Here is a 16850-nt window from a genome sequence, read left to right as displayed (position 1 = left end):
TCGTTAAAGAATGATTTCTTTTTCCTTCCCCTCCTTTCCCCCAGCCCCAGTAGAATAGTAGAACTATTCTACTTCTCTTCTTGATGATTTTGACTACTCTAATGTAAATGGATATATACATTATTTGCCTTTTCGTGATTCATTTAACTTAGCATAATGTCTTCAAGGTTCATTCTTGTAGCATATATCAGAATTTCTTTCCGTTCTAAGGCTGAATAATACCCCATTATGGGGAATATATATACCACCGTCAGCTTCAAGACACGCTTGGGTTGCTTCTATGCTTTTGGTATTGTGAGTAATGCCACTATGAACATGAGTGTACAAATATTTCTTCAAGACCCTGTTTTCAATTGTTTTGAGTAGGGAGTTTGGTTTTTGAATGATCAGTTTAACACACACACACACACACACACACACAGTTTATAGATTGTAGAATTAGAATTAGATTTTTTTCCTAAGTATTTGCTTACTATAGCCCAATAGCCTTTTTTTTTTGAGACAGAGTCTCGCTCTGTCACCCAGGCTGGAGTGCAGTAGCACCATCTCGGCTCACTGCAACCTCCACCTCCCAGGTTCAAGCAGTTCTCCTGAATCAGCCTCCCGAATAGCTGGGACTACAGGTATGCACCACCACACCTGGCTAATTATTTGTATTTTTAGTAGAGATGAGGTTTTGCCATATTGGCCAGGCTGGTCGCGAACTCCTGACCTCAGGCAGTCCACCCGCTTCGGCCTCTCAAAGTGCTAGGATTACAGGCATGGGCCACCGCGCCCAGCCCCAGTAGCCTTTTAAGGTGATACTTTTAAGGTGATATTAACTCTTCAGTGGAATAAAAATGAATGTCAACATAATCAGTAGAAAGTATCTGTAAAACTGTTTCCAACAATATCCATTTTTTCTGACCTTTTCAAATGAAGGTGTCTAAAACTCACTGATTCTCACTTTTTACATTATATTGTATTACAAGTTTCTAAGTAGCTGAAGGTAAAACCTAGTCAGCATTTAATTTTCAACACTATTTATAAAATATCCGTGTCTGGAAGAATTCTGAGATCATCTAGTAGAACCCTTTAATTTTACAAATCGAGAAACTGAGGCCTGGGAGGTGAAGGGAGGATGTTTGTACTGGAGTGTAGTACTGCAGTGATTTATCGTGGGGCTCTTTTCATGCAGCAAAGGTACCCAGGTTTTCTAACAAAAACAGTTATCAGTGGATGAAAGATCTGTATTTTTGCCTTGCATTCTGATGTAGTTTATTAAAGTTATGAAAAATTAAAGTTTTGTCCATATATAGTTTGTTAACCTTAATTATACCTATAATAAGGGAGAAGGCAAAATTTTGATAGAAATGAGGCTTATGGTATGTTTCTTACCATAGTAAGATTTCTTACACATTTTGAATGATTTTTTTTTTCCTTCCCATCTCATGTTGAGGAAAATGAATCTACATTGTCAAGTGAGGGCCATCTGGATTCATCTCAAATAAACAGTGCTCTTAGGGACTCCGAGTAGATTAGTGTGTGGGTTTTGGCACACTTCCTATAATTTAAGGGATATTTTTATACATAAACTAATTCCATTATGTAAGGAATAAATTACTTGTATCTCCCAATTTCCTCCTCCTATAACAAATTAATATTAAAGTGTGATAATAGACAAAATTAACAGAAATCTCCTGTGCACGAAGCAATGTAATTCACAGTGGCTTTAATAGAGATGACAGTCATGTAACAAAATGACAAAAGCACCCTGATGCGTGTAAAGTTTTAAAACACAGCCTTTATGATGATGTATTGAGTCTTAAGTGGTCTTTGTTTTTTTTTAATCTGACCTTTTAAAATTGGCTACTTGACACTTGGTCATAATGAGGAAATTACCTACTTTCCCAAGGCTTTCTTGATGTACTGACCACTCTGTTATCACCCCGTCATATCTTTTAAGTGGACATTTTTTTTTTCTTTTGAAACGGAGTCTCGCTCTGTCGCCTAGGCTGGAGTGCAGTGGCGCGACCTCAGCTCACTGCAACCTCCGCCTCCCGGGTTCAAGCGATTCCTGCCTCAGCTTCCTGAGTAGCTGGGATTACAGGCGCCTGCCACCACGCCCGGCTAATTTTTGTGTTTTTAGTAGAGATGGGGTTTAGCCATGTTGGCCAGGCTGGTTTTGAATCCCTGACATTGAATGAACGCCTGCCTTGGCCTCCCAAAGTGCTTTTGATAGAATTTAAATGCTAATGCAAATTTATATTGAATGGCTATCTAGTAAATGATTTTTTGGGGGGAAATAACCTTATAATATCTTACTTTGTATAATTAATATCTTAGGTTTATATAAATTGACTTTTAACTATGAAAGAGTGTGATACCACTTTCTAAAATTTCACTGTTTAATTTTTAATTCTCTTGTAGGTATTTCTTTAAAGCGTTTTCTCTTGTGGGAGAAACTCAAGAACGAGAGAGAGTTTTAATACACTTCTCCAATAGATATTTTTACTGTAACCCAGATACCATTGCTTCACAAGGTAATCTGATACAAATCCTTGAATTTCTTTTTCATATCAATGGTTATTTTCCTTATTATGAAAGTTAAATTTTATTGTGAGAAATTATGTATCTTCAATTACCTAGTGATAACTATTAACACTTCTGTTTACTTCATTCTAGTCTATTTAATATTTAGTGTCAAATTGTAATTAGAGTTTTGTTTTTAGCTGCCTTTTTATTTCATTGTGAGCATTTTCTCATGTCATTAAATATTCTTTAAAAGCATAATATTTAAGGACAGCATGATATCCTTTACTCTTATTTAAATTATTTTGTTTTCTACTTCTCTAGTGTGACAGCACACTTTCTTTAAATTGTTCATGGTTTGTCACTCTGAGATTTTATGTAATGAATGAAATTTCAGTTTTCTTATTTCTTATACATTTGGTCTCTACGTTTCTTGATGAAAGCTCATGTATCCTGAGTGTTGGGGTTAGTTTTGGAAAAATTAACAAATCTCACTGGTGGTTGCGCTGTGTCTCTGGTGCTTTCGTTTGATATTAATTGTAACGATACTGACCACAAACTTTTGTTGATAATTTTAATAAACTATGAGCTTATGCTTATTACACTATTTTTACAAAGTAAATGACTTAATTGTAAACTGTTTGTTTGTGGACCTACCTTGTGAAGAGAGATCTTTCCTCCATTTCAGTTCCTGCAATAAAGTACACTTTTCAGTGTTTGAAGTCAAGGACTTTGACTTGTGACTGGAAAATGTTTCATAAACTTACAGATGATAGAGTAAATCACTGAGACTAGATTCCCAAGAAATAGTAATTACCTCTTAGCTTCAGTATTGCCGATTAACCTGGATAATGTACTTGGTATTGGCCAAGGTGCTTGCCTCAACCTTCCCTCCATCTCCAAGGCTGCAGTCACAGTTAGTTTATCACCTGATTAAGGTCACATTCCTATCGGTAAACTGATGCTATTCGGACCAGTTATTCACTATCGCTGTCACTGTTAGCCCTGACAAGAGAATGAAGCAGATAAAAGTGGGCCGTTTTTATTAGAACCTTCTTCAAATCTGAGAAGATGTTTACATTCTTGGATAAAATAAGAAATATGGATTTGTGTACTTAATTGGCTGTTGATAAGGATATTTGAGAGTTGGCTGCTGAGTTCTTAAAATACTTTCGAGAATTTGTTTTAAATATATGTAGAACTTGTGATAATAAAATGGTACTAGAATAAATATACTTTTAGCCATTTGGTAGCATCTATTTAGAGACACTGATAACAGAAATCACCTACTATACTAAAGAACTTCCTTTTAAAAATACCCTGGCTTTAATTTATGAGTGCAATAATTAGACCTTCTAATTTAGCATAAATTGAAAAGATTTTTACTGCATCTGAAACTGCTATTGTCTACTGTACTTGTATAGAGAATTAGCAGAGTGATAGTAACGAGAACAACTAATTCTAATGTTTGGAAATGAGAATCTTAACTCTACTTGGAGAACATTTTTATATGACCTTAACCTAACAGAAATGTGTCTTTGGAGGCTCATATTTAGTTGTCTCCCATTGTAAGCAATGCTTGTCTGGATATCCTTGTACTATGCATAGATCACTAATTATTGCTGTAGTGCAAAGCCCTAGAAGCCGATTTGTTGTATCAAAGACATTTTTTCAAGGCTTTACATATCTACTACCAAATTGTCCTCCAGAGAGGTAAGAACAACTTATCAACAGTGGAGTCCGGTTCTGTGCTTTGAGGTTCTTTCTGTAAATCCATTTTTTGTTTCTTAAAACAGGACTAATTGTACCTAGCACAGTACTGTTTAAATAGGTTCTGAATGTATCCTATTAGTGATAATAAGGTGGAGTCCAACAGTGAAAAGCGAATTTATGCTTTTTTTTCTTGTATCTTTCTTTAGATGGAGTCCATTGCCTTACCTGTGCAATAATGCTTCTTAATACCGATCTACATGGCCATGTAAGTGTGAATTTGTGAAACTTAGATCCAAAACATGTCGGGCTTATCTCTGCTTTTGTGTTCATACACATTTATTTTCTGCCTCCCTTTTTCTCATTCTCTACATGGTTCCCATGGCAGGTGAATAAAAATAAATCTTTGAAAAAAGAAATAATTTTCTTATTTCACCTGTTAGCACAGAGTATGATTTTAAATGCATCATCTTGTTGTCTGGAGTTGTTTTAGCAGTAATGTGTGTGTTCTGTGTCTTCTTTGTCCAGTAGATGGCAGACAGAGCTTTTACTTGTTTTTGTTTTTTGGTTGAGAATTACAGTTGATAGATAATGATGGAGAGAATATAAATTAGATCTGAAAATGTGAATTGTGTTTTCACTACATACCATAGTGAGTCAAATAACTCAGCCTTTCTTATGCCCCTCAGCTTACCTAGTCTTTCACTAGTTGAAATAATAAAATAACGTAATTACCGTCTCATCATCTACTTAGAAGATAAAGTGTTAAAATGTATAATTATATATAAATTTGCAAGTTTCGTAGAAGTAGAATTTTAGCATTTACTTGAACTCTTCATAATACTCTTCAAAATAAATGAACCTGGGACTATGAAGTAATTTTTGCTCTAAGTAAATATAGATTAATCCATATTTAACGAATTCTAATTTTATTTTGAAGAGAAAATCAGGTGTCTGTGTAGAGTATATTATCCCTTGATTTGCCGTAATATATCTTACAATTTAAAAATTACATATAAAAATTTGATATTTAGATATTCTGCTAGTCACATAATTTCCTTTTTTTGGAAAATATATAGTGTTCCCTTTTAAGAAAGGAAACATGGAGCTCTGTGGGACCAGTAAGTTAGACTAGCTGTTATAAGAGGAAGGGATTCAGGGAGAAAGGGTTCCATCACCAGAAAGCAAAGAGGAGACACAGTGATAGAATCCTAATTTTAACATCATTTTAACATATCTCAAAATACTCAACTAGAAAGTTCCTTTTGCCATTTATAAGAGGTGAATTTAGAATCACTTAGTGGCTAGTAAACATGGGTAGCACGTGTCCAGAGATAATACAGATGAAAAGAAAATAGATACTTGCAGGAAGCATTCTTGGGCAATATAGCACAGCTAATACATGTAGAAATGCAGACATTTCACAGTGTGAACCTTGACTTGAGTACCACAATCTAATGTTCATCCAGCTTGTTAAAGGGATGGCCAGTCAGTGGATTGTCGTGACCACTTTTTTCGTGTTACTGGCCAAGCAAGTTTTCACTGCTTTGTCTGCCTGTTTGGTGATAGCAGTTGCTCTTTGCACCCTTCTTTTCCTTAGCCTTTCTGGCCAAAGGAGAAAATTTTGAGTGTGTTTGGCCGCATATAACATTGAATCAAGTCAGTGATCACCAGCATGAAGAATTCCCTTCACACTGGATATTTTGAGGTTCCATCAACATAAAAGAGTTGTATGTTTAGCATCTGTTAACTGAGAAAATGTTTAATGGTGGGAGGAAAAAAATTCAGTAATATTGCAATTTTTGTTTAAAGGTTGCAGATCTCTTAGAGCTTTTGTCACATTTTTGGTGATTTGTTTCTACTAAATCCTAGATTGCGTTTTTAAAAAGCTAGTATAGCTTTAATAATACTTTTACATAAGCATGTATCTGAATCATAATAACTTGAAATGTAGCAACCAATAAAGTTGTTATTTTTTATTAAATATCTCAGCATGCTTGATGTCTAGGTAAAGCTGTGGACACCCAGGTTTCAGTAGCTACAGGTTTAGAGCTGCAAATATAGGACATTTGCCCTTCTTTAGACTTATAAGGAGTTGTAAGGAGATTAGATGAAGCATCCTGCTTCTTCCTGGCAACTGGGATGGAAGAGAGTTTGTATAAATTAACATTTTCATATTACCTTGAGTTAGGCCAATCATGGATAATTAATAATTGGCAATAGTAGCAAAACTACTGATAGAAGAGGGAGAAAATTATCAATAACAGTGAATCTCTGTCATATTCAGGATCATGTGTTTGGTGATAAGTAGTTCTCTGTTTTAAAAATGTGTGCGATATACTTGGGATTGTCTATTTAGGTTTTACGTATTAGTTTTCTATAATGCATGCTGTTACAAGTCTGTTGAATATATAGTAGCTATCATAAGAACTAACCATGTAAATATGTTTCTTCTATCTTTCTCCTCTGGATTCATTTTAAAAATAAATTATTCTTCTAGGTGGTAAGTTTTTAATCCATAATTTTGGATGTAGCTTCTCTTGCATCATGATTGCCTGATTTTTTTGTTGTTGTTTTAGTGTCTGTTTGACTTGTTAGCATGGCCCCTATGAAATCGAATCATGCAGCAGATAAAATGAATTGTTTCTACTGTTCTGCTCCTTTTCACCTTCTCCTTAGTGCTATACTACCTAGAATATGACCACCCATTACTTGGTCCAATGCCAGAATAGTCTTCATGGGGAGTACACTAATCAACCATTATTCTTTTTTCCTTACCATTGTGTCATAATAGCAATACTGCAGCATGATCTTTCTAAGAAGTGCCAAGACCAGCTTGTTCTCATATGCTTTCAGTAGGGGAGGGCTGACTCCCCTATGAGGAGGGCTGACTCCCCTCTTGGGAGATTAACTTGTTTTGGCTGCTGTTGGTGAACCTTTCCTTTACCCTGAGGAATGAGGCACTGAGAATGCATTAATATGGGCCTTGGTTTGGCCTGCTAATTTCCTTACTAATAAAATAGTGGAATGTATACTAATATTATACTTACATTTAGCTAATGTGACATGTTGAAATCCCTTTCTTTTTCTAACTTTCCCCTTCAACAAATATGTATATAGCATGTGTGTGCCTCCTCCTTTCCGTACTCTCTGCCGTTTGAGTAAGGATCAGAGGTGAATGAGACAATGTTCATGGAAGCCAAATAATCCTCTCTGATGGTGTTGGCTAGGCTGACCTCATTAGTCAGGTTTCACTGAAGACATGGTAGCAGGTTGCTGAAGTGCTATGATGGGAAAACACTGGGGAGGTATTTTAATTTCATGTTGGATTATATTAAACCTCTCTAATTAGGCTAGATAAAAAACAATCTGAAGTATATACAGTATTTGGGGGGAGAATTCAGTACCTGCTTTTAAAAAAATGTGACTGATTTATCATTTTCCTAGCAAGAGTATCTATTTGTTTTTACTTGTCTGCAAGTAGTTTATTCCCTTAAATTAAATATTTTATAATTGTAGTCATGTGGTGAATTTGCTATATAATTTGTTTTATTTTCGAAATGCCTCATCTACAAAATACGTATGTAAATTAAACTTCTATACATACAGATACATTTCTCTTAAACTCTAGAGTTTCTTTCTTTGCTATATTGGAACTAAGTTTTATTGAATATTGTTTGAACTATCAACAAGGAAAGAGTTGAAAGTCTTTTTCTTAAACCTTGTTTGAAATGGTATGGATAAGATTTCATATGTTAGAATAAGTTTATACTCACTCCCTTTCTGGATGGATCTTCAAATGTGTTCTATTTGCTACCACTAACTAGCTTGCTTGTCCTTCAGTCATAGTTTAGTCAGGTTCCTACCGTCCTGGCAGGATTATCACCCAGGGCTGGTGTTCTAAGGTGGTAGGAGGGTTAAGTATAGAATTGCATAGCAGTGAGGAGTGAGATAGATCGGAGCATAGTCAGCTGGCCAGTTTCACAACTAGAAAGTCACAAGAGATACACAAGTCAGTGGCTGGCCAAGGTCAGGCCATGGTAAGAGGCAGTAGCCAGGGCATTAGTTTTAATCAAGATTTTTTGACAAAATGTACCTTTTAACATCAAGGCTTGAGATTTTCAGTAGCAGTTTTATCCAGCAGCCCTCTGTTCTCCAGTATTGGCAAGAGTCACCCCACCATGTACAGTTGGTATAAGAGCCTGGTTGTGGTTCTTTGAGGTGGCTGTCTTTCTCAGGCTGGGCCTCCTACATATACTTTACCCTTGACATACTCAGAGCATGTTGAGCATCATGCCCTGTGGTCTGAGTTTAATATATGAGGCAGGACCTTACTAATGTTTTTAGTGTTGGGTTATAAGTTTGGAAAGGGTTAAAACCATATCTAGTACAACTTACTGGTAGGGAGAAGAATATAGTCAAGGAAGAAAGTATGTTTAGGTTTTGTAACAGAACAGTGTTAAAAGAAATGTGGAGTTCAGTGTGAGATAGATTGTAAGAATTCATTATTTCTTTTCTAATCTATAAACTTAATTATTGCATTGGCTTCCTAGGAGCCTAGAATCTTAAATAATGGATAAATATTTGGTTTATTATCAGTAGTGGAAAATGACTATTATAAAAATTATTTTAAAAATTTAAAATGCTTCATATTGTGCTATTTTATATTTTCACTGTCAAAAACATCACAGACTTCCATGAAGTTGATGAACCTCATAGAGTCAATATCCTCAAGAACTCTCTGCATCTGTAATGATCACTATTGTAACTGGCAGCTGCCTTAAGTACATTTGCATGCTGTCCTCTCATCGTCCTGCAGGATAATATCTTCCCTGTGGATACCTCTTCTGTCTGTGCTTCTCTGTATCTGTGATGCCCTCTGTCTTGAAAGGTGATGCCGTCTGCCATGAAAGCTATCGTTGGCATTCAATTTTCTCTCTGAGCTTTCCCCTGCTGTAGATTCCAGCCATGGTCATAATTTCTATTGCGCTAGAACTGCCTTCTCCTTTGGAGTCGTCTCTCCTATCTCCTTGGTGCCGTGTCTGTCTTGTCTTTCCTGGTTTTTTTTCCTAAATTACTATTTGCAAAGATCTTTTGATTTCTAACTTTAAGGCCAGGGGTCCATGTGCAGGATGTGCACGTTTGTTACATAGGTAAACAAATGCCAACATAGTTTGCTGCACAGATCATACCGTCACCCAGTTTTGTTTTGTTTTTTTGTATTTTGATACTTTGCAGAGTTGTTATTTTTTTATTTTTTATTTTATTTTATTTTATTATTATACTTTAAGTTCTAGGGTACATGTGCACAAAATGCAGGTTTGTTACATATGTATGTGTGTGCCATGTTGCTGTGCTGCACCTGTTAACTTGTCATTTACGTTAGGTATATCTCTTAATGCTATCCCTCCTCCCTCTCCCAACCCCACGACAGGGGGTGTGCAATGTTCCCCACCCTGTGTCCAAGTGTTCTCATTGTTCACTTCCCACCTATGAGTGAGAACATGTGGTGTTTGGTTTTCTGTCCTTCCAGTAGTTTGCTCAGAATGATAGTTTCCAGCTTTATCCATGTCCCTACAAAGCACATGAGCTCATCATTTTTATGGCTGCATAGTATTCCATGGTGTATATGTGTGACATTTTCTTTCTTTTTTTTTTTCCATTTTTTTAAATTAATTAATTAATTTATTATTATTATACTTTAGGTTTTAGGGTACATGTGCGCAATGTGCAGGTTAGTTACATACGTATACATGTGCCATGCTGGTGCGCTGCACCCACTAACTCGTCATCTAGCATTAGGTATATCTCCCAATGCTATCCCTCCCCCATACCCCCACCCCACAACAGTCCCTAGAGTGTGATGTTCCCCTTCCTGTGTCCATGTGTTCTCATTGTTCAATTCCCACCTATGAGTGAGAATATGCGGTGTTTGGTTTTTTGTTCTTGCGATAGTTTACTGAGAATGATGATTTCCAATTTCATCCATGTCCCTATGAAGGACATGAACTCATCATTTTTTATGGCTGCATAGTATTCCATGGTGTATATGTGCCACATTTTCTTAATCCAGTCTATCATTGTTGGACATTTGGGTTGGTTTCAAGTCTTTGCTATTGTGAATAATGCCACAATAAACATACATGTGCATGTGTCTTTATAGCAGCATGATTTATAGTCCTTTGGGTATATACCCAGTAATGGGATGGCTGGGTCAAATGGAATTTCTAGTTCAAATCCCTGAGGAATCGCCACACTGACTTCCACAAGGGTTGAACTAGTTTACAGTCCCACCAACAGTGTAAAAGTGTTCCTATTTCTCCACATCCTCTTCAGCACCTGTTGTTTCCTGACTTTTTAATGATTGCCATTCTAATTGGTGTGAGATGGTATCTCATTGTGGTTTTGATTTGCATTTCTCTGATGGCCAGTGATGGTGAGCATTTTTTCATGTGTTTTTTGGCTGCATAAATGTCTTCTTTTGAGAAGTGTCTGTTTATCTCCTTCGCCCACTTTTTGATGGGGTTGTTTGTTTTTTTCTTGTAAATTTGTTTGAGGTCATTGTAGATTCTGGATATTAGCCCTTTGTCAGATGAGTAGGTTGCGAAAATTTTCTCCCATTCTGTAGGTTGCCTGTTCACTCTGATGGTAGTTTCTTTTGCTGTGCAGAAGCTCTTGAGTTTAATTAGATCCCATTTGTCAATTTTGGCTTTTGTTGCCATTGCTTTTGGTGTTTTAGACATGAAGTCCTTGCCCATGCCTATGTCCTGAATGGTAATACCTAGGTTTTCTTCTAGGGTTTTTGTGGTTTTAGGTCTAACGTTTAAGTCTTTAATCCGTCTTGAATTGATTTTTGTATAAGGTGTAAGGAAGGGATCCAGTTTCAGCTTTCTACATATGTCTAGCCAGTTTTCCCAGCACCATTTATTAAATAGGGAATCGTTTCCCCATTGCTTGTTTTTCTCAGGTTTGTCAAAGATCAGATAGTTGTAGATATGCGGCGTTATTTCTGAGGGCTCTGTTCTGTTCCATTGATCTATATCTCTGTTTTGGTACCAGTACCATGCTGTTTTGGTTACTGTAGCCTTGTAGTATAGTTTGAAGTCAGGTAGCATGATGCCTCCAGCTTTGTTCTTTTGGCTTTGTATTGACTTGGTGATGTGGGCTCTTTTTTGGTTCCATATGAACTTTAAAGTAGTTTTTTTCCAATTCTGTGAAGAAAGTCATTGGTAGCTTGATGGGGATGGCATTGAATCTGTAAATTACCTTGGGCAGTATGGCCATTTTCACGATATTGATTCTTCCTACCCATGAGCATGGAATGTTCTTCCATTTGTTTGTATCCTCTTTTATTTCCTTGAGCAGTGGTTTGTAGTTCTCCTTGAAGAGGTCCTTCACATCCCTTCTAAGTTGGATTCCTAGGTATTTTATTCTCTTTGAAGCAATTGTGAATGGGAGTTCACTCATGATTTGGCTCTCTGTTTCTCTGTTATTGATGTATAAGAATGCTCGTGATTTTTGTACGTTGATTTTGTATCCTGAGACTTTGCTGAAGTTGCTTATCAGCTTAAGGAGATTTTGGGCTGACACAGTGGGGTTTTCTAGATTTACAATCATGTCATCTGCAAACAGGGACAATTTGAGTTCCTCTTTTCCTAATTGAATACCCTTTATTTCCTTCTCTTGCCTAATTGCCCTGGCCAGAACTTCCAACACTATGTTGAATAGGAGTGGTGAGAGAGGGCATCCCTGTCTTGTGCCAGTTTTCAAAGGGAATGCTTCCAGTTTTTGCCCATTCAGTATGATATTGGCTGTGGGTTTGTCATAGATAGCTCTTATTATTTTGAGATACGTCCCATCAATACCTAATTTATTGAGAGTTTTTAGCATGAAGGGTTGTTGAATTTTGTCAAAGGCCTTTTCTGCATCTATTGAGATAATCATGTGGTTTTTGTCTTTGGTTCTGTTTATATGCTGGATTACATTTATTGATTTGCCTATATTGAACCAGCCTTGCATCCCAGGGATGAAGCCCACTTGAGCATGGTGGATAAGCTTTTTGATGTGCTGCTGGATTCGGTTTGCCAGTATTTTATTGAGGATTTTTGCATCAATGTTCATCAGGGATATTGGTCTAAAATTCTCTTTTTTGATTGTGTCTCTGCCTGGCTTTGGTATCAGGATGATGCTGGCCTCATAAAATGAGTTAGGGAGGATTCTCTCTTTTTCTGTTGATTGGAATAGTTTCAGAAGGAATGGTACCAGTTCCTCCTTGTATCTCTGGTAGAATTCGGCTGTGAATCCATCTGGTCCTGGACCTTTTTTGGTTGGTAAGCTATTGATTATTGCCACAGTTTCAGCTCTTGTTATTGGTCTAATCAGAGATTCAACTTCTTCCTGGTTTAGTCTTGGGAGAGTGTATGTGTCGAGGAATTTATCCATTTCTTCTAGATTTTCTAGTTTATTTGCGTAGAGGTGTTTGTAGCATTCTCTGATGGTAGTTTGTATTTCTGTGGGATCGGTGGTGATATCCCCTTTATCATTTTTTATTGCATCTATTTGATTCTTCTCTCTTTTTTTCTTTATTAATCTTGCTAGTGGTCTATCAATTTTGTTGATCCTTTCAAAAAACCAGCTCATGGATTCATTAATTTTTTGAAGGGTTTTGTGTCTCTATTTCCTTCAGTTCTGCTCTGATTTTAGTTATTTCTTGCCTTCTGCTAGCTTTTGAATGTTTGCTCTTGCTTTTCTAGTTCTTTTAATTGTGATGTTAGGGTGTCCATTTTGGATCTTTCCTGCTTTCTTTTGTGGGCATTTAGTGCTATAAATTTCCCTCTACACACTGCTTTGAATGCATCCCAGAGATTCTGGTATGTTGTGTCTTGGTTCTCATTGGTTTCAAAGAACATCTTTATTTCTGCCTTCATTTTGTTATGTACCCAGTAGTCATTCAGGAGCAGGTTGTTCAGTTTCCATGTGGTTGAGCGGTTTTGAGTAAGATTCTTAATCCTGAGTTCTAGCTTGATTGCACTGTGATCTGAGAGATAGTTTGTTATAATTTCTGTTCTTTTACATTTGCTGAGGAGAGCTTTACTTCCAAGTATGTGGTCAATTTTGGAATAGGTGTGGTGTGGTGCTGAAAAAAGTGTATATTCTGTTGATTTGGGGTGGAGAGTTCTGTAGATGTCTATTAGGTCCGCTTGGTGCAGAGCTGAGTTCAATTCCTGGGTATCCTTGGTGACTTTCTGTCTCGTTGATCTGTCTAATGTTGACAGTGGGGTGTTAAAGTCTCCCATTATTAATGTGTGGGAGTCTAAGTCTCTTTGTAGGTCACTCAGGACTTGCTTTATTAATCTGGGTGCTCCTGTATTGGGTGCATATATATCTAGGATAGTTAGCTCTTCTTGTTGAATTGATCCCTTTACCATTATGTAATGGCCTTCTTTGTCTCTTTTGATCTTTGTTGGTTTAAAGTCTGTTTTATCAGAGACTAGGATTGCAACCCCTGCCTTTTTTTGCTTTCTATTTGCTTGGTAGATCTTCCTCCATCCTTTTATTTTGAGCCTATGTGTGTCTCTGCACATGAGATGGGTTTCCTGAATACAGCACACTGATGGGTCTTGACTCTTTATCCAATTTGCCAGTCTGTGTCTTTTAATTGGAGCATTTAGTCCATTTACATTTAAAGTTAATATTGTTATGTGTGAATCTGATCCTGTCATTATGATGTTAGCTGGCTATTTTGCTCGTTAATTGATGCAGTCTCTTCCTAGTCTCGATGGTCTTTACATTTTGGCATGATTTTGCAGCAGCTGGCACCGGTTGTGCCTTTCCATGTTTAGCGCTTCCTTCAGGAGCTCTTTTGGGGTAGGCCTGGTGGTGACAGAATCTCTCAGCATTTGCTTGTCTGTAAAGTATTTTATTTCTCCTTCACTTATGAAGCTTAGTTTGGCTGGATATGAAATTCTGGGTTGAAAATTCTTTTCTTTAAGAATGTTGAATATTGGTCCCCACTCTCTTCTGGCTTGTAGAGTTTCTGCCGAGAGATCTGCTGTTAATCTGATGGGCTTCCCTTTGAGGGTAACCCGACCTTTCTCTCCGGCTGCCCTTAACATTTTTTCCTTCATTTCAACTTTGGTGAATCTGACAATTATGTGTCTTGGAGTTGCTCTTCTCGAGGAGTATCTTTGTGGCGTTCTCTGTATTTCCTGAAACTGAATGTTGGCCTGCCTTGCTAGATTGGGGAAATTCTCCTGGTTAATATCCTGCAGAGTGTTTTCCAACTTGGTTCCATTCTCCCCGTCACTTTCAGGTACACCAATCAGACGTAGATTTGGTCTTTTCACATAGTCCCATATTTCTTGGAGGTTTTGCTTGTTTCTTTTTATTTATTTTTCTCTAAACTTCCCTTCTCGCTTCATTTCATTCATTTCATCTTCCATCTCTGATACCCTTTCTTCCATTTGATTGCATCGGCTCCTGAGGCTTCTGCATTCTTCACGTAGTTCTCGAGCCTTGGTTTTCAGCTCCATCAACTCCTTTAAGCACTTCTCTGTATTCGTTATTCTAGTTATACATTCTTCTAAATTTTTTTCTAAGTTTTCAACTTCTTTGCCTTTGGTTTGAATATCCTCCCGTATCTCGGAGTAATTTGATCATCTGAAGCCTTCTTCTCTCAGCTCGTCAAAGTCATTCTCCGTCCAGCTTTGTTCCGTTGCTGGTGAGGAACTGCGTTCCTTTGGAGGAGGAGAGGTGCTCTGCTTTTTAGAGTTTCCAGTTTTTCTGCTCTGTTTTTTCCCCATCTTTGTGGTTTTATCTACTTTTGGTCTTTGATGATGGTGATGTACAGATGGGTTTTTGGTGTGGATGTCCTTTCTCTTTGTTAGTTTTCCTTCTAACAGACAAGACCCTCAGCTGCAGGTCTGTTGGAGTACCCGGCCAGCTGTGTGAGGTGTCAGTCTGCCCCTGCTGGCGGGGAGCCTCCCAGTTAGGCTGCTCGGTGGTCAGGGGTCAGGGACCCACTTGAGGAGGCAGTCTGCCTGTTCTGAGATCTCCAGTTGCATGCTGGGAGAACCACTGCTCTCTTCAAAGCTGTCAGACAGGGACATTTAAGTCTGCAGAGGTTACTGCTGTCTTTTTGTTTGTCCCTGCCCTGCCCCCAGAGGTGGAGCCTACAGAGGCAGGCAGGCCTCCTTGAGCTGTGGTGGGCTCTACCCAGTTCGAGCTTCCCAGCTGCTTTGTTTACCTAAGCAAGCCTGGGCAATGGCGGGTGCCCCTCCCCCCAGCCTGGCTGCCGCCTTGCAGTTTGATCTCAGACCACTGTGCTAGCAATCAGCGAGACTCAATGGGCGTAGGACCCTCTGAGCCAGGTGCAGTATATAATCTCCTGGTGTGCTGTCTTTTAAGCCCGTCGGAAAAGCGCAGTATTCGGTTGGGAGTGACCCGATTTTCCAGGTGCTGTCTGTCACCCCTTTCTTTGACTAGGAAAGGGAACTCCCTGACTCCTTGCGCTTCCCGAGTGAGGCAATGCCTCGCCCTTCTTTGGCTCGCGCACGGTGCGTGCACCCACTGACCTGCGCCCACTGTCTGGCACTCCCTAGTGAAATGAACCTGGTACCTTAGATGGAAATGCAGAAATCACCTGTCTTCTGCGTCGTTCACACTGGGAGCTGTAGACCAGAGCTGTTCGTATTTGGCCATCTTGGCTCCTCCTCCCATGTGTGACATTTTCTTAATCCAGTCTATCATTGATGGACATTTGGGTTGGTTCCAAGTCTTTGCTATTGTGAATAATGCTGCAATAAACATACATGTGCATGTGTCTTTATAGCAGCATGATTTATAATCCTTTGGGTATATGTCCAGTAATGGGATGGCTGGGTCAAATGGTATTTCTAGTTCTAGATCCTTGAGGAATCGCCACACTGTCTTCCACAATGGTTGAAGTAGTTTACAGTCCCACCAACAGTGTAAAAGCGTTCCTATTCCTCCACATCCTCTCCAGCACCTGTTGTTTCCTGACTTTTTAGCGATCGCCATTCTAACTGGCCCATCACCCAGGCATTAAGCCTGGCATCCATTAGCTGTTCTTCCTGATGTTCTCATTCCTCCCACCCTCCACCCTCTGGCAGGCCCCACTGTGAGCTGTTCTGCCCCATGTGCCCTTGTGTTCTCATCATTCAGCTCCCACTTACAAGTGAGAACACATGGTAATTGGTTTTCTGTTCCTGCCTTAGTTTACTAAGGATAATGACCTCTGGCTCCATCCATGTCCCTATAAAGGACATGATCTCATTCCTTTTTGTGGCTGCATGACATTCCATGGTGTATATGTACTACATTTTCTTTATCCAGCCCTTGATGAGCATTTAGGTTGATTCCATGTCTTCGCTACTGTAAATAGTGCTGCAGTTAACATATGCATGCATGTATCTTTATAACAGAATGATTTCTGTTCCTTTAGATATATACCCAGTAATGGGATTGCTAGGTCAAATGGTATTTATGGTTCTAGGTCTTTGAGGAATTACCATACTGTCTTCCACAATGGTTGAACTAATTTACACTCCCACCAACAGCGTAAAAGCATTCCTTTTTCTCCACAACCTCGCCAGCAGCTGTTGTTTTTT

The 16850-nt window shown here is 38.3% G+C and overlaps 1 protein-coding gene across 7 annotated transcripts in view; it reads left to right on the top strand.

The window, feature by feature from the left end:
• The window catches only part of PSD3 (pleckstrin and Sec7 domain containing 3), a 491817-nt gene that overhangs the window by 213938 nt on the left and 261029 nt on the right, over nt 1–16850 (top strand). For all 7 annotated transcript variants that reach the window (XM_054499657.2, XM_063668553.1, XM_063668552.1 and 4 more), the window contains 2 exons: nt 2410–2522; nt 4431–4489. In XM_054499657.2, coding sequence (XP_054355632.1) covers nt 2410–2522; nt 4431–4489 — 172 coding nt within the window. The remainder of the gene's footprint in view (nt 1–2409; nt 2523–4430; nt 4490–16850) is intronic.

Source organism: Pongo pygmaeus, chromosome 7 (assembly GCF_028885625.2).
Source record: "Pongo pygmaeus isolate AG05252 chromosome 7, NHGRI_mPonPyg2-v2.0_pri, whole genome shotgun sequence".
In the NCBI taxonomy this organism is placed as follows: Eukaryota; Metazoa; Chordata; class Mammalia; order Primates; family Hominidae; genus Pongo; species Pongo pygmaeus.
This window is presented reverse-complemented; position numbering and strand designations above follow the sequence as displayed.